Below are 25,223 nucleotides of genomic sequence, written 5' to 3'. Positions count from 1 at the left end.
CAAAGCAAGGAATTGATCACATATGATGGTCTTCCTTGGTATGGCTTGGGTGTAAGAAATTACATCCAAGACCAGAATGGAATTAACCTTCGATTTCCTAGATGGCTTGGGTGTAAGAAATTACATCCAATACAGGAATCGAATTAACCTTCGATTTTTTGGTATGGCTTGGAACCAAGATGGGTTCCAAGAAGGCGAGCTTCATAGCCGCCTAAGGACATGTCCCAGTGCTGCACTCGTATCCTTTTTAAGAATTGAGATTAGTGTTAATTAAGTAATTGAACTTTAATTGCAAATTAGATTAGTTATGTGTATATTTGTGTTGTGTTCTAACAATCTGTTTTGCAAGACAATGATCTCTAACTAGTAGGGACATTACAATATTCTACAGCAAATAGAAGACTATTTACAAGAGGTTGAGCATCAACTAAGGAATTTCGATTCTTTATTGCAGATCGTATATTCTCTATATTGAATTGTTGGCATTGCTTCAAGAGTGAAGCAAATTCTTTGTAAAGTCTCTTGACATAACTGAGATAATAAAGACATTTCATTGTTGGGTTTTCTCACCTTCAAGAGGAAGGTTTTCCCAGGATAATATCTATGCATTTGTGTGAATTATTGTGTTATCTAATCTGATCATAAAACTTAACATGGTATCAGAGCCACAGTGAAACAAGATTGTGTTTAGATTCTATACAACCTATAAGTATTCTCTCCTCTCTCTCCATCAAGCAGTATCTCTAAGTCTAGAAAATGGTGAATGGTCTTAAATTCGAAGATAGGCTTGAAGGCGCATCTAACTTCACCTCATGGAAGTTTAGAGTACTCATTGCACTTGAAGAAAATGATCTTCCTCAATTCATAGAAAAGGATTTATCCGAACCTGAAGATCATGACGAGAAACTGCAATTCAAGAAGAACGCAATCAAGGCAAAGAAGATATTAATCGACTCCGTGAGGGATCACTTGGTGCCTCTCATTTCCAAGATGACAATTGCAAGAGATATGTTCAAGACCTTGGAGCGTTTATATGAGATCAACAATGTAAGTAGGGCTCTTGCCTTGAGACAGCAACTCCACCAAGTGAAGATGGCAAAAGGAGATTCAGTGATCACCTACTTTATGAAAATTTCAGAATTGAGAGATCAACTATGCGCAATTGGGGATCAAGTGATAGATAAAGACCTTGTTATGCTAGCCTTGAATGGTCTGCCTCATTCATGGGAGCCATTTATCCAAAGCATAAGTTGAAGGTCCAAATTACCTAAGTTTGATCGACTTTGTGTAGATTGTATTCAAGAAGAATCAAGATTGACCGCCAGAGGAATCGTCAAGAGTTCTCAAAATGAAGATACACATGTTCTTGCCACTCAATCTACCAAGAAACAAAAGTATTGGAAGAAGGGCAACTTCAAAATGAATAGAGATTTCAAATCAGATTCTGCACTTGATTCTAGGAAGAGGAAGAAAGATCTCTTTCGCATCCAGTGTTTTAGGTGTGACAAGTTTGGTCAGTTTCCAAAGGATTGTTTGACAAGACCTAATCATCAAGGAGCAACCATCAATGAAGTCTCATCTCAAAAAGAGAATAAAGATAACACCCAAATGGTTTTCTTTTCATATCAACACTATCAAGCAATCTTCCTACAGACAGTGATACATGGTTAATTGATAGTGGAGCCTCTCGACATATCACCAGTCATCAGGAGCACCTTTCTGATCTAGTGGAGAAAGAGTCACATCTTCAAGTCAGTATTGGGGATGATGCTCACTATGCTGTAAGAGGAGTTGGTGCTACATCTCTAAAACTTGAATCTCGAGTTTCTCTACACCTAAGTGATTTATTGTTTGTACCAAGGATCAAGAGGAACCTTGTATCTATTTCAGCCTTGGAGGATAAGGGATATCAAATTGCATTTTATGAAGCAAGAGTTCTTGCTTGGCCTAAGAACTCCAGCATCAAGATTGCTCGTGTGATTGGAAATTGTCATGAGAGTTTATAAAAACTCTCCACTCTCCCAGTTCAAGCTCTTATTCATGATTCTTCTAGTTCCAACGAACTCTGGCACAGAAGACTTGGACATCTTCAATTCAGGGCTCTTCCATCTTTGGAAAAGATGGTAAAAGGTATTCCTAAACTTATTCATGTAAAATGATGGTACTTGTAAAGGTTGTGCTATGGGTAAATATATTAAAAGTCCTTTTCATAGTAGTGAAAGTAGGTCTAAAGAAATACTAGATCTTGTACATTCAGATTTATGTGGTCCAATGTCAATTCCATCCCTAAGTGGATGTTTGTATTATATAACTTTTATAGATGACTAATTTAGGAAGACTTGGATTTATTTTTTAAGGTCTAAAGAGTCTAAAGAAGTCCTAGGTAGGTTTAAAGAGTTTAAAGCTCTTGTAGAAAACAACACTGGAAAGAAAATTAAAATTCTTAGGTCTGATAATGGAGGTGAATACACCTCGGGTAGCTTTTGTGATTTCTATATTGAGGCAGGAATCAAGACGGAGTTTTGTGTTCCTTACAACCCCCAACAAAATGGGGTTGCTGAAAGGAACGATAGGTCTGTAGTTGAAGCTGCAAAAGCTATGATTCATGATCAAGACGTTTAGATTTTTCTATGGGCAGAAGCCTCTAGAACAGAGGTGTATGTTCGGAATAGATGTCCCCATCGGATATTACAAAATATGACTCCTAAAGAAGCCTTATCAGGTATCAAGCCTGATATCAACCACTTGAGAATATTTGGTTGTCCTGTGTATGTTCATATTCCCAAGGACAAGAAAACCAATTTGGAGCCTTCTGGCAAGAGAGGAATATTTGTAGGCTACAGTAAAACCTCCAAAGCCTACCGTATTTACATTCCTAGATAGAAGCAAATAGAGGTTAGCAGGGATGTCACATTTGAGGAAGATGTTGCATTCAGGAAATCAAAGGGCTCATGCATGGAAATAGATGATGGGACTCCTCAAGACATGGATGTTGATCATGCTCCTGAGATTCAGAGCGAGACTATAGAACCTGATGTGAGTAATGATCCAATTGAACCCTCGGATCCCACTGATGGGCCCAGAGATATTGTTGTGTCTCGAAAGAGACCTCTTTGGGCGCGAAACACTATGCAGGAAGCGAAACAATTTGTCGCTCCTAGAAGAACATTCAGAGAAAGAAAAAGACCATAAATATTTTATGGTTATGTTGCATTAATGTGTAATCTTATTGAGTTTGAACCTTCTAGTGTAGAGGAAGCCACAAAACAACAAGTTTGGAAAGATGCAATGGATGAGGAGTATCAATCCATTCTCAAGAACGATGTGTAGGATATTGTGCCTAGACCAAAAGGAAGTTTGTTGTATCTTCCAAGTGGTTGTATAAGATAAAACATGCAGCTGATGGCAGCATTGAAAAGTAAAAGGCTAGATTTGTGGCTCGTGGCTTCTCTCATCAAGAGGGAATAGACTACAAAGAAACATTTGCCCCTGTTGCTCGCTATACTTCCATTAGAACCATCATTGCCATTGCAGCAGCTAAGGGATGGAAGTTGCATCAGATGGATGTGAGGACTACCTTTCTCAATGGTGTGATTGAAGAAGAAGTCTACGTCAAGCAACCTGTGGGGTTCGTGATTCATGGGAAAGAGTGTCATGTGTGTAAATTGAAGAAAGCCCTATATGGTCTTAAACAAGCTCCTCAAGCTTGGTATGAAAGAATTGGCAGATACTTAGTGGGTTTGGGTTTCTGCAAAAATGATGTTGATCCAAACCTTTACTTCAAGGTATTCAAAGGTGATATGTTGATCTTAGTACTTTATGTTGATGACCTATTTGTTACCGGAGAAGATCATCTCATTGATAGATGTAAGGAGTTGACTTCAAAATTTGAGATGAAGGACTTAGGACTTGTGCATTTCTTTCTAGGGTTGGAGGTGTGGTAGAGGCCCAATGGGATTATCCTAAGTCAAGGAAAATACACCATCGATATCTTGAAGAGATTTGGAATGACAGATTGTAAATCTATGTCCACACCAATGGAAACTAACTTGAAGAAATTAAGGGAAGCTGCAGCTAGTTTAGATCTTGTGGACCCTACTATGTATAGGCAATTGATTGGGTCCCTGATGTATCTACTTAACACTAGACCAGATATTTGCTATGCAGTAAGTGCACTTAGCCAATTCATGAGTGAATCTAGACAGATACATCTAGTTGCAATCAAGCATATCTTGAGATACTTGCATGGCACAGTTGGATATGGCTTGAAATACTCTTCCAGTATGGACCTGATTCTTGAAGGATATTCTGATTCAGATTGGGCAGGAAGTGTTACTGATCGAAAGAGCACTTCTGGTTGTTGCTTCAGCTTGGGATCTGCTATGATTTCCTAGTGTAGGAGGAAGCAGTCTTCAGTAGCTCTGAGCACTACAGAGCCAGAATACATTGCAGCATGTGTAGCAACTCGCGAAGCAATGTGGCTTCGTAGGCTCCTTGCAGGATTGTTTGGTCAATCATTGGAGCCTACCATCATACACTGTGATAAGCAAAGTTGTGTGAAGCTTTTAGTCAATCCAATATTTCATGGTAGAACGAAGCATGTAGAGATTCAATACCACTATATCAAAGATATGGTACAAAGGAATGTTGTTCAGTTGAGATACATTTGTACTAAGGAACAGATGGCTGACATTTTCACCAAGCCTCTTGCGAAAGTGAAATTTGTGCATTTTCGAGACAAGCTTGGAATTGTGGAAAATGAAGCCCTTGCTGAGAGGGAGTCTCAGCATCATTGATTACTTGATATGTATTATAAAGCATTCTTCTCTGTGAGAGAAGTTTGAGGTATCAGCCCTTGTTGAGCATTCTTCTCTGTGAGAGAAGTTTGAGGTATTAGCCCTTGTTGTGCAGTCTTCTTTGTGAGAGAAGTTTGAGGTTCCATCCCTTGTTCCATTCTCTGCGAGTAGGCATGGTGGATCCACCCTCTGTGAGTAGGTATGGTGGATGTCAAGACTTTGCACTTGTGCATATTTACTCTCTGAGAGTAGCCATGGTGAATGTCACTATGTGACTCAGTTATCAAGAAGGATTCCTCCCTAACTAAGAGGGAGTGTTGATGAATAGCTTCGGTCGATATCCTTCAAGGCCGACGATATAACTAATTTGCCTAATTGGCCTATTGGCCTTAGACCAATTAATGATATCGTTGAATATTAAATGGTTAAGTAAACAAGATTTGCATATATCAATAATGTAATCATTCCTTAATGTGTCGATTTATATAAATCCTGCCAACCTTTAAGAGACGTGTTAATATAACCGATGCATAATTATATTATAACTAATCTTCATTCATGAGACGCGTTGATTAGAAACCGACCCTTGGAGCAGTTGTGTTGGTTGAAGGCACATCTGATCGGGTACATATATGAAGTTTTGTATCCCTCTCTAAAACATATCGAAGGACACACTCATATAACAGTTTGTGGACATTCTACAGACATTCATTTCTTCAGGCAGTTCATTAATATTCTACAGCAGATAGAAGACTATTTATAGGAGGTTGAGCATCAACTAAGGATTTCCGATTCTTTATTGCAGATTGTATATTCTCTATAAGAGATCATACATTCTCTAAATAGAATTGTTGGCATTGCTTCAAGAGTGAAGCAAATTCTTTGTAAAGTCTCTTGACATAATTGAGATAATAAAGACATATTTCATTGCTGGGTTTTTTCACCTTCAAGAGGAAGGTTTTCCCAGGATAATATCTGTGCATTTGTGTGAATTATTGTGTTATCTAATCTGATCATAAAACTTAAAACAAATCACTACCAAAAATGAAGCTTATGAATTTAGATAAAAGTGTCAAACAGGCTCCTACTGTGCTTAGGGATAACATGTAATTTAATCAATATCATACAAATCACAGCTACATCGCATTCTAATCAAAGAACCTAATAATTTGCAGCAAAATAAGTGTCCCTAACCATACTCTCCCACCCTTGAACTTCCCTAAAATGCTGAATATCTTACAACCCCCTCACCACACATCATATGTCCTATATGTACTTATATATCTATATCAACTTTGAATGGGACTTGCTTCCTTGAATATATTAAACATAGAATGTTGCCATTACCCCAATATTATAAATACATAGCACAATAATTAAGAAAACACCCAACCCTTGATTGAACGCAACAATAAATAGAGCATGTGATAAAAGCATAACGAACATAAACATATGCCGAATTTCCAGAAATTTATTTGTTTAAAAATTTCAACAATATTTGTGCTGTTCTAGTCCTTTGTATATTCACTCAATCAAAGTTGTGCAAACATTTTATTCCTAGAAAATGAAAGGTAAAAAGAGAAAACCACAAATATTGTTACCTGTTCGCCTGCAGCAACAAATTTTAATGCAACTTCCTCAAATGACAAGATATAATTTGTCTGCAAGACAAAAACATCCATTATGGCAGGTTTCATTGCTAAATACTAATATTCAAAAATTGATGAGGCATAAGACACTAACAAATATAAGCATATAAAAACTAAAACACTGCATCAACAGGCAACATCATCAAGTGAAAACATATAAGCTTCCTTCACAAGGATATCACACACCAAATCTAGTATACATGTCAATCTATGTTTGCCCCATGAAACAAATAAATGAAACATTGTTAGAAACCCTTACTAACATCATCCACTATCCTCTTCCTCTTTTGAGAGCAATATTGCAACAATCTTAATCCAAGCATGTCAAGTGAATTTAAAAATTAATTTCTTTTTTTTAAGTCTTTGGAGAAATGTCATAATGATGACCCAAGACACTCTTTGTTAGCCAGGCTCCACAATGTTAAAAAGGAGATGAAAATGAAGACTCAAACCATTTAAGGCTGGATGCAAATCCCAAAAGAATTTTGGAAGATCATATACCCATTGGATGAGGATGCGTACTGCTAGCCTAAGATTGATAATTTTCTTAGTGTGTGAGTATTTACCACGCAAAACAATATTTTAAAGTTTCTTCAAAGATAGTTAATAAATTCTAAACAAGTTGCAACCTTTTCATAGTGATTTTTTAACTATTCAATTTTATTCAAAGCAACACCAAACAGCAGCAGCACTAGAGTCATACACATCTAGTAAGTTCAAAATGAATCTATCACCAAGAAAGAGGCTAAAAGGTTCAGTAGGATAGCTTGACCTCAAACTTCATTGCATGAGAAATTGCTCATAGTGACGTGTTTCATCACCATCACCAAGTTCCATCAAATATATAATCATTCATCTTTGAGAATGCCTTTGGTTCTTAGACTCTGCTACTGAATTTTTTAAATTAACTTTAGCTTATTAAGATATCTTAACCACTCCATAATTAGGACAAAAATTATACAATTCCCTAAACTCCTAGAATGTCTAAGGATCTTATTCTAGTTAGGCTTAGTATTTGTCATATTGTATAGTTAAAGTTTGTTTTATTGGCCAGAGAAATAATGCATGAATTATTGTAAAAATGCTTAGAATTAATCCAAGTCATAATATACGTGTTCATGATTAAATTCAGCAAAATAAAAATGCAGAAAAAAGTTCATCAACTAATGCATTTCAAGAAAAAAACTATGATTAAGTTTGAGTAATTATGTATCTTTATTTTTTACTATTTTTATTTTTATAATATAAATACAAGTTCTATTATTTCTATTCTTTAAATTAAAAATTAAATTAAAACCTTAAATTAAAATGTAATCAATAGACAATTAAAATTAATAAATTAAATAAGATTTAGAAAAAAAAATTCTAAAAGCCAAAAATCATAAATGTAATAAAAAATAAATATTCCCATTAAAACATGCTATCTCGCTTGAATGAATAGGGCCAAAACCATATTGTCAAGGCCATTTACCTTGTTATAGAACTGTGCTAAGAAAGTTTTCTGCAATCTATATGAAAGAAGTAGTTGGGTTATGTTGATAGTCTCAACCAGAAATTTTAAACAGGAGTAAGAAAAAAATGGCAATGATTGTAACAGCGAAAATAAAAACCAGAAGTTGTTTCAGTTTGATGGAACCTATGCCCCCCGCAATCAAACAACTCCAGAAAACATCCAAACTCTGAATGGTGGGCATCCAGGGATTTTGTAAAAGTTTTAGGGCATTTTTAACAAAAAAAAAAAATCTAAATCACTGAATTTCAAATTTGTAAGAAGAGATTTGGCTAACTCTGCGACTTAAGAACTAATCAACCAATGTATATTGTAATGTCCCCTTATGGGTTTAGGGACATCTCCTTCCCCACTTCTTAAATACTGATAGTAATAACATGTTTTAGACTATACGTATACTAATTGCTTATGTATTATGAATATATATATGAAATTAACTATGACTGTGATACATATTGCAGTCCATATTAATATTACTATTTATTCTGCATAAGAACATTATTGGACTTCATATATTAAGCATACTTATTAAACACATCCCCATGCATACCACCAAGAACAAGGATGTTACTGCCTGTAACTTAATAACAGTTCTGATCTGATTTGATCCATCATGTATATCCTTTGGCAAGAGATTCACCCTTTCACCATTAGCACCCTTTGAAAGAGTGTAACTCTTCATTGTTTCTGCCCTTTGAAAGGGACACAACCTCTCATAATCAGATCTGCACTTATCATTTAAATCAGATCTGCACTTCTCATTTCCAAATTATTCCCTCTCTCAAATGAGGTTCTCTTCTCCCTTTTATATCTCATTGTTGAGGGAGTCACAACCTTTCCTTTCATTTCTTTTGACTTTTCATTAACTTAATTAATTTTTAATTAATCATATTTAATTATATTTAATTATTTTACTTTATATTTTAATTTAATTTTAAATATTTTAATTTTATTATTACCATTTATTATTGAATTTTATTTCAAAGTGGGGACATTACATATATGATCAATTCAATCAATTCCTTTCAGGTACCAAACCAGATAAAATCATGAGTAATGAAACAAAAAAGAAAGTTCAGATGATGATAGCAGTGACCAAGTTAGACCCATGTACCCTGTCTCCAAGAGTAACTAATCCCATAATAGAATGTAACTTCTGAGTCAAATAGTTTGCACACCAAACTTGGGCACTCCTCTTTAATCCTATCAAACCTCTTACAAAATCCTATGCGTGCTATAAATAGTGGTCAAAGATGCTGCACATAGCCTCCTATCTAACTCTCTCTATCAATGCTCTTGAAATGTAATTTACACATATCATAGAATCTGCTACACATTTTACAATGTCATAGATGCTCTTACACATCCTTCAATAATATTAGATGCTCTCTTACAGATGTCATATCATACAATCCAAGTGGCAAAATGCATCAGAGAAAGAAACTCAAGATTCCTCCATGGGTGGTGCCCCATTCCATGTGGGGTCACAAATTATAACACATCAAATATGGAATACATTTATAAGGACTTGCAAGGTTTGCAACATCAAGTCCTAACAATGCAAACATGCAAATATGAAGTTTGAGGCTATATATTTTAGTTTGTTCCACATTCGAACAAGCTTTCATAGTTATGTTCCTTGAGAATCGTATACGGAACTTGTGAAGTTTGGTTTGGTATCCATGCCAATTACTAGCAGATGGAAAGAATACAGCAAGCAACCCAACTCCAAACAAATGCATGAAGTGTGGGTTTGGAGGCAGAAGAAGTACATGTACAAAATCATAAACCCAATTAAAGAGAGCGCTGTCCACCTAGATGATTGGACAAAACATTGTCAAACATCTGACAGTGCATTGTTTCGTTTGAAGATGGAAAATTAACTATAAAGTAGTTCAAAATTTTCCTAAACCTACAGTTTCAAATCAGAAAAATTTTATATAAACAAGATTTCCTAATAACCTTTACTTCTTTGAAAACTTGGATTTTATCACATACTGCATCTTTCAGAAAAAACAGTCATAATTAACTCTGGTGTCAGTAGGTAATCAGCACTTGCTCAAGCTGCAAAATCCATATATGAGGAATATGAGAAAGTCACCTTTGCATAAAAGAAAGCTGCCCTCATGAAATCCTTAGTAGAGAAGGCAGCCTCAGCCTGCAGAGAACACACAACCACATTATAAAATCTGTGATTTATTTTGATTTAGAAAGACTAAACATACTTCATAAGTGTGGATCAATAAGAAAAACATTCTACAGTAAAAATTCAACAAGTTTCATGTAAACCTACTTAAAAGCAAACCGATTGATTAAAAACCATTTTGTAAAGACACCATTGCACTTGAAAAGAGAACATAGATTCTCTGAAATTAATTAGCGATTTCAAAAATCTGACTAGTTCAATGCCTGTAAAAGTGATTTTATAACCTGAACTGAGTATACTTGATCTCTCTGAAATGTGTTCCTGCAGTGTTCTAAAGCAGCAGCATATTCCTTCATGTCTAAATAAACTTGCCACATATCTTGGCCTTCATCATGTACAGATATCTGCAATTTTTCAAAATGAACAGAAATTTAGAATGTTTTATTAAACAAGAAGAAACTGAATTCCAAATGGAAGCAATGAACTTATTGTTACCATTTTAGATGCAAGTGTGGAAAGATTTCCAAAGATTAAGGTTCACTGGTTAGGCAATGGATAATGTATGTATAAAGGTAAAAGCTAAAAGCTGAATTTTCAAGTCACACATATCCAGCATGCCAACTTGCCATAAGTCCTTATTATGGGAACAAGCATCTTTTCTGCTTTAGTGTGTGTGTGGGTGTGCTGTATTTACACAATATAAATATATATCAATCATGTCAAATGATATAAGCTTAAGCAGTAAATCAATAGAGCTTTCACAGTCATGAGTTCAAATCTCGGATGCTAATACATAATAATAATGCTGATCAATGTACTACTTTCAATTATGCATGTTATGTACCTCAACAAGCAAGCCCGAGTGCAAGTCCTAAGCGAATTTGACAAAAAAGGTCTTCCTCAGTTGAGCAATGTTAGCCAAACGCAAGTCCCCACTATTGTTAAAAGGTGACAATTTACCAATCATATAAACAAATATTGTTAAAAGGTGGCGATTTACCAATCATATAAATAAATATAAGCTTGCATAGTCCAATGATTTATTTTAATTTATTAGTACAATCATGTGATATATTAATGTAACATTCAATTTTAGGATGGCTATAGGATAAAATATAAATCAGAGCTCCATTATAAATTTGATAGTCCTTTAATACATGCATTATTATATGTGAAAGCATAATTTTATAATTTATAACTAGTTACCATAAGCACTAAGTAGTAACAGCAAGGAGTGAGCAAGGAGCAACAAGTAGGAGTGATTAGAATAGGCAACAGGTCTATGTCATGATCATATTCCTTGCATTTGTGCTGGATTATCAGCACAAGTTCTCTTATAGTTTGGTGACAAGAATGCAGTTCTGATTGATGATAATAAGATGTGGATCGCATTTGGAAACCTTGGATTCGTCTTTGTGATCACACAGTTCAACTATTTAGCGCATAAGATTTAGATCAAGAGAGAATAGGATATCTCTAGGTATTTTATTTTGTGTTGAACATGCATAAAACCACACCAACAAGAATACGAGGAAGAACTGCTATAGATTCCTCACTAAGCACACGACCTCATATGAGATGGCGGAAGGCCACATGAGGCCAAGAGGGATGGGATATCCACTCTTGGGCCTAGGGTATAGGATTGCTTTTGGCACCCTATAATACAAGAAGAGGAAACAATTATGAGGTCCTCTTTTAAGCACACCACCTCATGGTGGTGGCTAATAGTTCCATGAGACCAAGGGGGTGCAAGGTGTGCCCCGCCCTCGGGCTTAGAAGGGAAGGATGCTCTGGAAACCCTATTGTAATTTCCCCACAAGCTTCCACCATGGTTGATTATTGAGTTAAGGATTCCCAATCATAGGAAGGTGAATAAAGGTGATATGATAAGGGGGAACAGTTGAACAACTCACTAGGTACACCACCTCATATGAGATGGTGAAAGGCCACACGAGGCTAAGAGGGATGGTATATCCACTCTTGGGCCTAGGGTAGAGGATTGCTTTGTGCACCTGTTGTGCGTTGCACACGCTCCCTGTCGCCGACAAGGTCCCCTTTCCTGTTTTTGAGCTTTCGATCGTTGTCCTGAGGTTCCGAGCAGAGCTTCTCGTGTCTCTTCGAGCGAGTTCGTGACCGATCCGTACACTGATTGGCATTGAAGTAATGAACCGATGAGTCCTCCTGACTAGTCTAGCTCTCGGGCGTAAACGCCAAGAGCTTTGTTCAAAGTTTTGAAAATCGCCTTAGATAGGCGTAAGATGGTAGGAATTGACGGATCCCCGCCAAGCCAGAGTTGTGAGGCCGATTACATAAAGTTTGTCACCCGACCTTTGCAAGGTTTGGGCGAGAGATGATTTTCACCTGCTGATGAAAGATCGAATTGCCCGGCCAAGTGCCTTAGTATTCTGATGCCTCCCAAATCCAGATTTGTGGAACCTGGCAAAGCTAGTAGGAGGTCCGACGTTCCGTGCAAGTTTCCAAAATTGTCTAAGGGGCAGGTTTCGGGCCCTGGAGCGAAAATTTCAAGACAGATGCTCCCTACTTGGTTCGAAAGCAATGCAAAGTTCTTTTAAAATGTCGCAAAAATAGCGCTTCAAACCCAGAAAATCACTCGAAATGTTATTTTCGGACCCCTGCTCCGAAATTTGGAAGTGCATCGATTTCACCAAAAATGCCAAATGGTCCGAGGTCTTCTTAATATGGCAAAGTGTTTCAAGGTCCGAAACTTCGGATAGAAGCTCGTAAATCACGCGAAAGACCCCAAATTCGGACCCTGGGGTAAGAGGCATCAAAAGGAAAATTAGAAAAGCGCGTTTGAGGTCCGAAAACCCGAAGTGTTCTTTTCAGACCCCTGGGAAAAAGTTTAAAAAACGCGAAGTTGAAAAGGGACGCATTAGGTCCGAAAACGCGAAAAAGAAGAAAGCGCGTTTCAACTCCAAAATCACTTAATCCGATTTTCGAACCCCTGGGATAAAGTGAAACGCGAAGTTTAAAAAGTTTAAAAAAGCTCTCCATGGTCCGAAAACGTGGAAAATTAGAAGAAAGCGCATTTCAACTCCAAAATCTCTTAAGTCCATTTTCGGACCCCTGGGAAAAAGTTTAAAAAACGCGAAGTTGAAAAGGGACGCATTAGGTCCAAAAACGCGAAAAAGAAGAAAGCGCGTTTCAACTCGAAATCACTTAAGTCCATTTTCAAACCCCTGGGAAAAAGTTTTAAAAACGCGAAGTTCAAAAGGGACGCATTAGGTCCGAAAACGCAAAGTTTAAAGTGAAATCGCGAAATGTTTTAAAGCACTTCAAGCTCCAAAGAGAACTTAAGCCAATTTTCGAACCCTAGCTCCGAAAGGCGAGATGCGAAAATCGCGAAAGAGGCATTAGGTCCGAAAATCATCCGAAATCTTGAAGTCCTCCGAGGTTTTTTGCGAAAAGAGCGCCGTGACTACAGAAGTCGCGAAAATCGCGAAGGATGGCATAGTTAGGAGTTTGGCGAAGCTTGCGGATTCATTCAAACACTCCGAGGTTTCGAAAGCATCCAACATAAGCGGCGAGTCCTCCAAAGTTTTTCCCAAATTGCCGAAGTTTGCCAAACACGTTCCAGCTCCGAAGTTTGAAAGTTGCAAGAGCATGCAAAAAAAGGGGTGCTCAGGTCCGAAGTTTTGAAGAGTCGCAAAAGTGCGTCAAGCTCCGAAAGTCTCCAGCTCGCCTAAAACCCCAAGGACTTCCGAAATTCGCCAACGGGTTGAGAATCTCCAAGTTTGCAAATAGCGTTCAAGCTCCGAAATTCGTGCAGGCTGGGTAGAACCAAGTTTAAATTTCGAAACCTCCAAATTCGTCAAAAATCCAAAGTTGGAGAGAGAATGCAATTCAAAATTTGAAAAAACTCCTTAAGGTCCGAAAATAGGAAGGTAAGACGCTGCATCAACCCCTCTCAATCATTTAAATTCAGATTGCCAAAGGTGAAGCCATTTAAAATTGATAAATTCTCTTTCGTCCACCAAACCGCGAAAATTTAAATCAAAGGGATAACCGTTGGGATTCGAACTTTGCAAGATCGTCCGTTCATTTCACGCGACGAGATCGGGTAATCTCTCGCCATCCGCTCCCATCAGGTAAGTACACTTTATCGCATATGATCATTTGAAAATGCTTAAATCAAGTAGACAAATGCATGAAATTTGATCACAATGCTTGAATTCTTGAAGTCTGCATCTCTTTTTCATAAAACGTTGTTCAAAGCATTCGAAATTTAGAATTCACTCCCAAGGTTTAGCCAGAAATTGCATCTCTTTTCAAACTCAAGAAAGTTTCCATGCTTTGCCTCTGTTGAAAGTTAATCCAAAGTTCAAAGTGATAAGTATAAATGCGTAGTCACAAATCTCCAAGAATATGCTGCGGTTTAAGTTAATCAAGTTGTTAGCTAAAATGATATTGCTCCATGTTCGGACTAAACTCTAAATTAATCCCGGCCTGCTGGAGCACTTCTTTTGTTATCTAACCCGCATTGCCGTTCTTGTATCACCTTGTAATCCGCGTCCGGCTGTGCAAGATAGATGCCTAAATCGGTGGTGGAATCATCAAAAACACCCGCTGCAGCCGAAACCTCACGAGCATCCAAATCAGACATCCCGCATAAGGTTGAAAGGATGAAGTACCAGTATCAAAGGGGAGGATTAAGGGAGTCGAAGGTTCAGAGCGTCTGGGACAACATTGGTGACACCGACCTTGGCCATATTGATATTCAAGACTTCAGGAATCGGGTCTTTTCACCCAACGCTTATGGCAGGCCTAGGCAGATGGTGGAGAGTGGCATCACCCAAGCAGCAGGTTTTCCTCTAGCAATCCAGAACTATGAATTAGTAGTAGAGGTTGCTCGGCATTACGAACCAAAGTCCAGATTAGTGCTTCTGGAAAATATGACTATCGCCGACTTCTCCCCTGAGGCTATCGGTGATGCATTTGATATCCCCTTTCCAAATAATCCCACAGCTACAACCATAGACGAAGCACAAGGGGCATATGATATGAACCCGGCCCGATGCAGGGCACTGATTAACGAAGAATGGTTCAAAGAGAAAAGGCCTTCGAACACCAGGATTGTGAAAAAGACCCCCAGAAGTGATTTTCATAATGAACATGGGGATATGGTCACCTTACTCAGCCGAGTCATGGGACTTCCTAAGTCCAACTACTTTGAAGAGTGGATGTTCTATTTTACAAAGCAGGTCTTCGCCGGAAAGTCTAAGTTTGACTGGGCCCAGATCATAAGTGATAACATCCACACTCAGCTGATTGAGCTCGAAGCAAAGAAGTACTTCACCATGACCTCCTACTTGGTCTATATGTTCGCAAAGAACCAGCCACTGCCAGGATTGATAATGAAAGGTGAGATCGGGAATGGGCCCGGTCAGGTGAAAGTCTATGATTGCTACCCGCAGCTGCACTACCAAGATATAGCTCAAAGGGAAAAGAACAGCCCGGCTTACGCGGTTGGTCAGTATGAACACGTCAATGACGCCTTCACAATGCGCTTGGTTAGGCTAATGCAGGGCGGGTTGCACATCAGGCTCTCGGAGCAAGCTACTACTTTAGTACAGAGGTACGGAGCCTGGTTCATCCAATTCCCAAGGTTTTCCTACATCCGAATAGCTGGCTTCGATGGTGCCCCCCTTCGACTTCCACGGTATCCAACCGATAAAGTAATCCTTATGGAGGTGGCAAGGCAATCACGCCCCGCCGGCATCTTACTTCGAGAGAGCAAGCAGGCTGGATTCACATTTCCTATGATCATAGGCAACCATGATGTCCAATTGAGAACCCCCACCCTAGCGGAGGAGTCCCTTGCAGAGCTGGCCTCTTATGGCCTCCAAGACCATTTCCCAAGAAAATACTTCAATCATGATAATCTGGCAAAAAGGGCCTATGGTCGAAGATACAAAGCAAAGGAGTCAATTGAAGACTATTGGAAAAACTGCTCCGATGACTACGAAGTCAGGCGACGGGAATATTCTAGGTTGAGTGTGCAGCAGATGCGACTCTTTGAATACCGTCAGGTCCCAGATCAGCTCACGGACTCAGGAAATTGCCTCCAGGTCCGAGAATTCGAGGCAGTAAGACACCACTTGCCAGGCGTTGATTGGTCTCAGGACCCAATCACAGATTTCAAAGCGGTTATGGTAGCCCCAGCAAGATACACAGATCAGTGGTTACATCATCAGATCGAGAGGCTAGTCCATGAGGGGGTCCATGGGCAGTCTTGACTCTCAGTCTTCCGAAGACGAAGGGACATCAACTGAGAAACCAGAGAAAAGAAAGAAAGCTAAGGCTTGCAGAGGAACTCGGACGTCCAAAAGAACAAGAAGGGAGAAGATTCCCATAAAGAGGCCAGAGGTCACTTCATCTTCAAAAGACCCCAGTTCATCTGACGATGCCATAGAATTGGATTGCGTACCTGCTCCGCCTTCCCAAAGAGACATCGATGCATTCGAAGCCAGTGATCCTCCTGCACCTAATGTACTAGACACCGAGCCAAAAGGCCTCGAGTTGACCAAACTGGGTAACCAAATAAAAGAAGGAGAAATCCCATCCACCCAGGGGGTCGAAGTGCATGAACCTACCCAGCAGAGTCGTCACGAGTTGCTACTCCTTAACACAGCCAAGGACGACTCAACCGTCGAAGGAGAACAAAGGATAGACGAAATTCATGAGCCCGAGAGAACTGAGGAGCAACCTTCACAAGAGGATGTCAGACAGTTGTTCAACGAAATAGGGGAGAACTCAGCTGCAAGCAAAGAGCTTCCTCCCTCTTTCACTCCTCCGATGGTGGGGCAGCTACGAATTTGTGGTCAGCCGGTTGAGAGCGTAGGAGAACAGGATGCTAACTTAACCCTATCGTCGACCCAGACAGTGCCTCAAGAGTGGCTGATTGCCAAAGCTCAGCGTAGGGCCGCCACCAAAGCGCCCATCGATCTAGAGGATATCTTCTCACGAATGGATCAAGCAAAAACTAAAGGGAAGAAGAAACCAAGGGCATATTCTAAAGTAACCAGGGATGAGCAAAGGAACCGCACTCTTCATATTGCCACCCCGCCCATAGACAAGCCAGCAGATCAAATAACACTGGCAGATTATAGCATCACGACTGTCCCCATCAGACGAGCTACAAAAGAGCAGGAAAAGGAAGAATTTAAGGATTCAGTGCAGAACATACTCAGACAGCTCGAGGAGATCACAGCGGAAAAGGATATGTACCGGGCCCGTGCTGAACAAGCCGAGGGATACATCGATCAGCTCCTGCGGCCATTGCGCAACCCCTCCGAATCCCATATTCCCCCAATGACATTGGCACAAAGGACCACGACTGAATTTGAAGGAATTCGGGATACCGCAAAGGCCGTCAAGGAATGGATGCAGGACATCAAGAAAAAGGGAGAACAGATCCTTAGGGAGGTGAAAGAAATGGCTTTCCATCGAGAGCTCACTCTAGTCAGGCTGTTGGAGTTAAAGAGGGAATCCCTTCACATGCACAAAGTGGCAGCCTCTACCCTTCCCCTCATGAGAGCTCTTTTCTGGACACATGCGCAAATTCCCACATTGTTTGACATCCTAGATCCCCATAGCATCAGTGTTCTCAAAGAATGGTACTGGACCATCACCATGAAGAACGACGCCCAGGAAATTATTGACAAAGAAAATGACGCATGTGAGGTAATTCTGAGGAACATGCAAGAACTAGGTAAGACCATCCTCCGATCGATGGTTTCAGGATGGATAAATGACCTATCCGATAGTGTAATCCGGCCAGACTGGGAAGAAAGGTTGGGAGCAGATAAGGTTTCTTATTCCGTTGGAGACTTGAGTTTTGTTGGTCAGTTCCATTCAGACATATTATGCTTCGAGCGTAATCGCTCCGGCTGGAAGGACGGTTTAAAGCACGTAGACCAGTATCTCGAGGGCATGCAGTACAAAATTCGCCACCCTCCCATGTCTCCTTTCAATCTCCTCTTCCAGTTATGTATCAAATTCCAGGAATACGTTCGCAAGGAACGGGCCGCAGGTCGTGATTTATGGCGGGAATACCTGCATGGCGAGGACCAGTTTCTAAAGAAAGAATGTGAAACCGAAATAGAGAAAATAGTTTCTCAAATGTGTTTTTTCCCTTCCAAATCTTAAAATGCACTTTTTGTCCTAAAAAGGTGACAGTTGACTTTTGGTCAACAAATTGTAAAACTTTTGTGTCCCCTTTTTTATTTGTTCCTAATTGTTGTAATTATCCCTTTTTGGGTAGTTATTGCCCATTTTGGGGTAGTTGTTGATATTTGCCTCCCATTTATGGGTATGGGCAGCACTGCTTTATGGATGAATCTGGGCCACTTATTTAGATTTAATCTAGGCCATTCATCTTTTTTGAGGCCTATTTAAGGGACTGGTTTTCCCTCATTTTGTAAGAAGTTCTTGGATTGTTGCGAAAGCTCTGAAGGAATTTGCAGGAATTAATACAATGGATTAAGACTATTTTCAAGTTTCCTTGTGAGTGCATGGCCTCCTTCTTCACTTAATTTTGAAAGCTTTTAGTTATGTCTATTCATTTTGCATAGCAGCTTCTTTAATCAAGCATCTGATAGAGTCTTCATAGTCCATACCATTAGAGAATAGTTGATTGCTTTTCTTTCCACATGGTTAATCTGGACCATTTCATGCTCAGTTCGATTATCAAATATATAGACCATGAATGTAGAAATTTTAATATCGTATTTGGTAATATGAAAATCTGGTTTCTCCCTTGAAGATTGCACTAAGTTTATGCAAGCATTGTGTCTAAATGGTTGATGATGCCTAATCTAGTTTCCTGGAGGTGTCTGTCTGCTTGATTGAATCTGCTGTCTTAGTTAGAATTTACAGTTCATGTCTCTCTCTCTCCCTATCCTTCCTTTCTTTTCCCCCTTTTTTTTATCTATTCGGAAAATCTGCAGTCCTGCTAAAACAGCTTCAAATTAACCAATATCACCTGATGGAAAGATCATAAAAGGTTCTGGGGAACTTATCCATAGAACTGCCGGTCAAACGTAAGCCCCCTTGTGTTTCCAGCATAAACACATCAAGCCACTGAGAGATCTCGCAGTCAAGACCTGACAAAAGAAACCTTGAGGTAGTCTCCTTTGATCAAACTTAGAAAACAGCATTAGAGACTTCCTTATCTCAAGAGAGAGTAGGATAATCAGTCGGCTATTCTATTTTGCGTTGGCCGTATGGAGTTTGTAGCAGTGCGATTTCATCCACGTCAACAGCACCCTATCATGTCTCATTATCCTAACCATTTATGGTGGAACTCCATTAATGAATTAGATATATAATATGATTAAAATAATGTTCCTAAACCTACTAGGAAAGATGTATTTTATGGATTATGCTTTCAATGATTATCTAACACGATTGCAAGGTCAAAACTAGGATCTATCTTGTTAAACAATTTAAATGGGTAAATGATATCTCTAACTCTATTTCAATGATTATGCTTTCAATAATGGTTGATTATTGAGTTAAGGATTCCCAATCATAGGAAGCTGAATAAAGGTGATAAACCCTTTATGGTGGAACTCCATTAATGAATTAGATATATAATATGATTAAAATAATGTTCCTAAACCTACTAGGAAGGATGTATTTTATGGATTATGCTTTCAATGATTATCTAACACGATTGCAAGGTCAAAACTAGGATCTATCTTGTTAAACAATTTAAATTGGTAAATGATATCTCTAACTCTATTTCAATGATTATGCTTTCAACAATGGTTGATTATTAAGTTAAGGATTCCCAATCATAGGAAGGTGAATAAAGGTGATATGATAAGGGGGAACAGTTGAACACCTCACTAGGTACACCACCTCATATGAGATGGTGAAAGGCCACACAAGGCTAAGAGGGATGGTATATCCACTCTTGGGCCTAGGGTAGAGGATCGCTTTGTGCACCCTCTCATGTCTCCTTATCCTAACCCTTTATGGTGGAACTCCATTAATGAATTAGATATATAATATGATTAAAATAATGTTCCTAAACCTACTAGGAAAGATGTATTTTATGGATTATGCTTTCAATGATTATCTAACACGATTGCAAGGTCAAAACTAGGATCTATCTTGTTAAACAATTTAAATTGGTAAATGATATCTCTAAACTCTATTTCATTTCTTACTTGGAATTGTGATTTTTGGGCAAAAACTAGGGCATTTACAAAAGGGGGCATTACAATTTGCCCCTATACAATTGTGAAATGTGAGTGAGTCTCCCATTGCCTCTATTGTCCTCTTTTTTTCTACCTTTTCTTGCTCAAATGTTAAAGGAGAGCTCACACCTCATTTTGAACCTGTAGAGTTGCTTTATTTCATGGCATAACATCTTGGCAAGGAAATTGTGCAAGGTGATATTTTAAATGATTTAAACCTTCTCTCATATGTTTAGAATAATAGTTGCAACTAACCATTCTCTTTTTAGGGCCTTTTGTCCCATATTTCTACCAAGGGTTCTTAGGTTTTCCACCTTTCGTAGTTGTAGCCATATTCTTTTAAAAAAATGATAACCAAGCCTACCAAAAGGAAAATAACTAAGAAGAACTGATACTACAGGTGTGGCTCAAAATAAAATCATTCACAACTAACAAACTATCTTTGTTTAATTTTTAATTTTTTTAATGGGTGTTGAATGGTTGATAATCCATGACAATCACTTTGAAATTTAATTGTAGTTCCATTATGATAATTTTGTTGAGGATTTGGTTTCAATTATTGAAATCTTAGCATCTTGAGGATTTGGTTTCAATTATTGAAATCTTAGCATCTTGCACTAAATGGTATCCTAGTAGCATTTGCATTGAATATTGTTGTTGGCCTTGAGCCTGTGAAAACCAAGGCTGCATTTAGTTAAGCTTGGAGGCTTATATGGTCAATTCCTATTGTAGGTCTATAAGATGGATGACACCCCTGCTTGTCATACAATTTTTTATATGATGGCTAGATTCATTTTACCAATGAAAAATTCACAAACATAAAAAGATTATAAAAGGGCAAAATGTACATGTTAAAGTTGTGCAAATTATTATACCATGCATGTACCATTAGAAACTATAACACAAGCCTTTCAAAAATTTGTATTTAAGTATGTAGTGAAGAATGTGTTCCTAATAAAAGCCACAAACTTACTAAATAGCATATTTCCGTGGAGTTTCCTAACAAGGGAACGTGGGTACGTGAAGACAAGTTTCAAGGACAGGGGAACCAAGGGCCTAAATTTGGGGACAACAGAGGGATGACGACAAAGTGGCAATGGGGTGCGACACTGATATACAAATTGAGGTGAATTGAAATCTTCAAGGCAAAATCTGCAATATAACATCTCTACAAGTGCCCCATGAGGCAAACTAGTTTTCATGAAGTTAAAGGTTGCAATCAGTATGTAATGGCGTGTGTCATATAGTAAGCAACCCAGCAGCATCCTCAACAAAGGTAGTGATGCTATGGGAGGGAGTTTCCCCCGAGTCCACACATCCCAAAAACATTCCCATCTTGAGGTCACGGAGTTATTTTTGGTGTGACACGCACCCATGGAACACTGTTGAATAGTAGAAGTCTTGGCAAAGTGTTGTCCTCATTTTTGTTTCCAAAAATGAAGGACCACTACCATGAAATTTTTGTGAAAAAATGAAAAAATTTACTCTATGGCACGCTTCCCGAGGCAAAATTTCGACTAATCCTTGGACTGGCTTAATCCTCAGTCCATCCTCGAACTACGTTTCGAATTTCGTCAAATTCTGGGTTCGTTTGCTATGTCTTTCCTTCAATTTCGGGTTTTAAAACCCAGACTGCAGGTGGAGAATTTTCTTCAAAATGCAAGTTTTAATGATATTCATTGTTGTGGTCTTTGTAGGGGAATTTTTGATCACTTACATGTGCATTTTTTATTTCAAATATGTCACTTGTAATTTATTTTAAGTTTCCCATTTAATGTTTTTATCTTTTTGTTGTTTTTTGGTCATTTTTAGTTAAAATAGGGGTTTTTTAGCTCAACTGCAAGTAAACTTGCAGTTTGTCCAAAAAACCCCTACTTTAATGGGTTTTACATGTAATAGGGATTTTAAATCCCCATTACATGTGTGCAAGTGTTTAATACTTGTTGTAGGGATTTTATTTCCCCCTTACAAGTATTTTTAAACTTGCAGTTTGTCTTTTAAAACCCGATTTTAACATAAAGTTCATTTTTGACAATTTTTAAACTTGTCATTTGTCCAAAAAAACCCGATTTTGGCTTAATGAGTGAAAAAGTGAATTTTTAAACTTGTTGTTTTATATTTAAAACCCGATTTTGAGCATGAAAAGGAAAAAGGAGAAAATCGAACTTGTCATTTTATGTTTAAAACCCGATTTGCTTCCTTTTGAAGAAAATCGAACTTGTCATTCATTTTTCAAAACCCGAAATGCAAGAATGAAGCGATTTTGGACTTTTTCAAGGCGAAATTCGTGGATGAATCGTTGGATGATGGGGGCGTTTTGAGTTTGCATCCTATCTTCTTGCATTTTTTGACATCTATCATGCCATTTCAAAGACAAATCCGCTGGTTTTTACCCTAAGAAACAGCAACTGCGTTTTTTTTTTAACGTGCCTCATGAATGCCACGATTTGAGCGGTTAAATCTTCAATGTTGCCCACACTCCTAAATCGTTTTGGCCTTTCTTCCTAAGGCGTGGAGGGTAAGAGCAGGTTCGCACCATTTAATGGTGCATTGAATGTGTAATGAATGCCACATTTTTTCATAAAAACGTGACTCTCTTGGCTGCGTTTTTTGGCATTGATACCTCTTCAAACACCTTTGGTATTATTGCTTTAGCAAATACCTTGATCGTTTTGCTGCAACAAACTTGAAATGAACACTTTCATTGGCATTTTACTCTTGCAAGTTTAAGATTGCTACCATTTTTGGGGGCATTTTCACAAAAACGTGATAAGGGTTTAAAAGTTCAGTTTTGCTTCTTCATCTCAAGAAGTATTGCATTGTTGGAGAAGCATTTTGATTTTCCAATCAAGGTATGTTCTTCCTTTCTTCTCTTCTTTTTATTTTCATGTTTTCTTCTTTTTTTGTTATTAATTGCATTCTTCACATGTGTTGTTCTTCCCTTAAAATTGGTTTTCATGAAACAAATCTTCCATTTTAAATCCCCATTACATGTGTGCAAGTGTTTAATACTTGTTGTAGGGATTTTATTTCCCCCTTACAAGTATTTTTAAACTTGCAGTTTGTCTTTTAAAACCCGATTTTAACATAAAGTTCATTTTTGACAATTTTTAAACTTGTCATTTGTCCAAAAAAACCCGATTTTGGCTTAATGAGTGAAAAAGTGAATTTTTAAACTTGTTGTTTTATATTTAAAACCCGATTTTGAGCATGAAAAGGAAAAAGGAGAAAATCGAACTTGTCATTTTATGTTTAAAACCCGATTTGCTTCCTTTTGAAGAAAATCGAACTTGTCATTCATTTTTCAAAACCCGAAATGCAAGAATGAAGCGATTTTGGACTTTTTCAAGGCGAAATTCGTGGATGAATCGTTGGATGATGGGGGCGTTTTGAGTTTGCATCCTATCTTCTTGCATTTTTTGACATCTATCATGCCATTTCAAAGACAAATCCGCTGGTTTTTACCCTAAGAAACAGCAACTGCGTTTTTTTTTTAACGTGCCTCATGAATGCCACGATTTGAGCGGTTAAATCTTCAATGTTGCCCACACTCCTAAATCGTTTTGGCCTTTCTTCCTAAGGCGTGGAGGGTAAGAGCAGGTTCGCACCATTTAATGGTGCATTGAATGTGTAATGAATGCCACGTTTTTTCATAAAAACGTGACTCTCTTGGCTGCGTTTTTTGGCATTGATACCTCTTCAAACACCTTTGGTATTATTGCTTTAGCAAATACCTTGATCGTTTTGCTGCAACAAACTTGAAATGAACACTTTCATTGGCATTTTACTCTTGCAAGTTTAAGATTGCTACCATTTTTGGGGGCATTTTCACAAAAACGTGATAAGGGTTTAAAAGTTCAGTTTTGCTTCTTCATCTCAAGAAGTATTGCATTGTTGGAGAAGCATTTTGATTTTCCAATCAAGGTATGTTCTTCCTTTCTTCTCTTCTTTTTATTTTCATGTTTTCTTCTTTTTTTGTTATTAATTGCATTCTTCACATGTGTTGTTCTTCCCTTAAAATTGGTTTTCATGAAACAAATCTTCCATTTTAAATCCCCATTACATGTGTGCAAGTGTTTAATACTTGTTGTAGGGATTTTATTTCCCCCTTACAAGTATTTTTAAACTTGCAGTTTGTCTTTTAAAACCCGATTTTAACATAAAGTTCATTTTTGACAATTTTTAAACTTGTCATTTGTCCAAAAAAACCCGATTTTGGCTTAATGAGTGAAAAAGTGAATTTTTAAACTTGTTGTTTTATATTTAAAACCCGATTTTGAGCATGAAAAGGAAAAAGGAGAAAATCGAACTTGTCATTTTATGTTTAAAACCCGATTTGCTTCCTTTTGAAGAAAATCGAACTTGTCATTCATTTTTCAAAACCCGAAATGCAAGAATGAAGCGATTTTGGACTTTTTCAAGGCGAAATTCGTGGATGAATCGTTGGATGATGGGGGCGTTTTGAGTTTGCATCCTATCTTCTTGCATTTTTTGACATCTATCATGCCATTTCAAAGACAAATCCGCTGGTTTTTACCCTAAGAAACAGCAACTGCGTTTTTTTTTTAACGTGCCTCATGAATGCCACGATTTGAGCGGTTAAATCTTCAATGTTGCCCACACTCCTAAATCGTTTTGGCCTTTCTTCCTAAGGCGTGGAGGGTAAGAGCAGGTTCGCACCATTTAATGGTGCATTGAATGTGTAATGAATGCCACGTTTTTTCATAAAAACGTGACTCTCTTGGCTGCGTTTTTTGGCATTGATACCTCTTCAAACACCTTTGGTATTATTGCTTTAGCAAATACCTTGATCGTTTTGCTGCAACAAACTTGAAATGAACACTTTCATTGGCATTTTACTCTTGCAAGTTTAAGATTGCTACCATTTTTGGGGGC

The 25,223-nt window shown here is 38.1% G+C and overlaps 1 protein-coding gene across 1 annotated transcript in view; it reads right to left on the bottom strand.

Moving 5' to 3' along the window:
• The window catches only part of LOC131038306 (vacuolar sorting protein 18), a 394,486-nt gene that overhangs the window by 197,746 nt on the left and 171,517 nt on the right, over positions 1 to 25,223 (bottom strand). The window contains exons 11-13 of the mRNA XM_057970666.2: positions 10,386 to 10,505; positions 10,057 to 10,113; positions 6,398 to 6,457 (exon numbers count right to left, since the gene is read on the bottom strand). Of these exons, the coding sequence (XP_057826649.1) occupies positions 6,398 to 6,457; positions 10,057 to 10,113; positions 10,386 to 10,505 (237 nt within the window). The remainder of the gene's footprint in view (positions 1 to 6,397; positions 6,458 to 10,056; positions 10,114 to 10,385; positions 10,506 to 25,223) is intronic.

Source organism: Cryptomeria japonica, chromosome 6 (assembly GCF_030272615.1).
Source record: "Cryptomeria japonica chromosome 6, Sugi_1.0, whole genome shotgun sequence".
Taxonomy (NCBI): Eukaryota; Viridiplantae; Streptophyta; class Pinopsida; order Cupressales; family Cupressaceae; genus Cryptomeria; species Cryptomeria japonica.
This window is presented reverse-complemented; position numbering and strand designations above follow the sequence as displayed.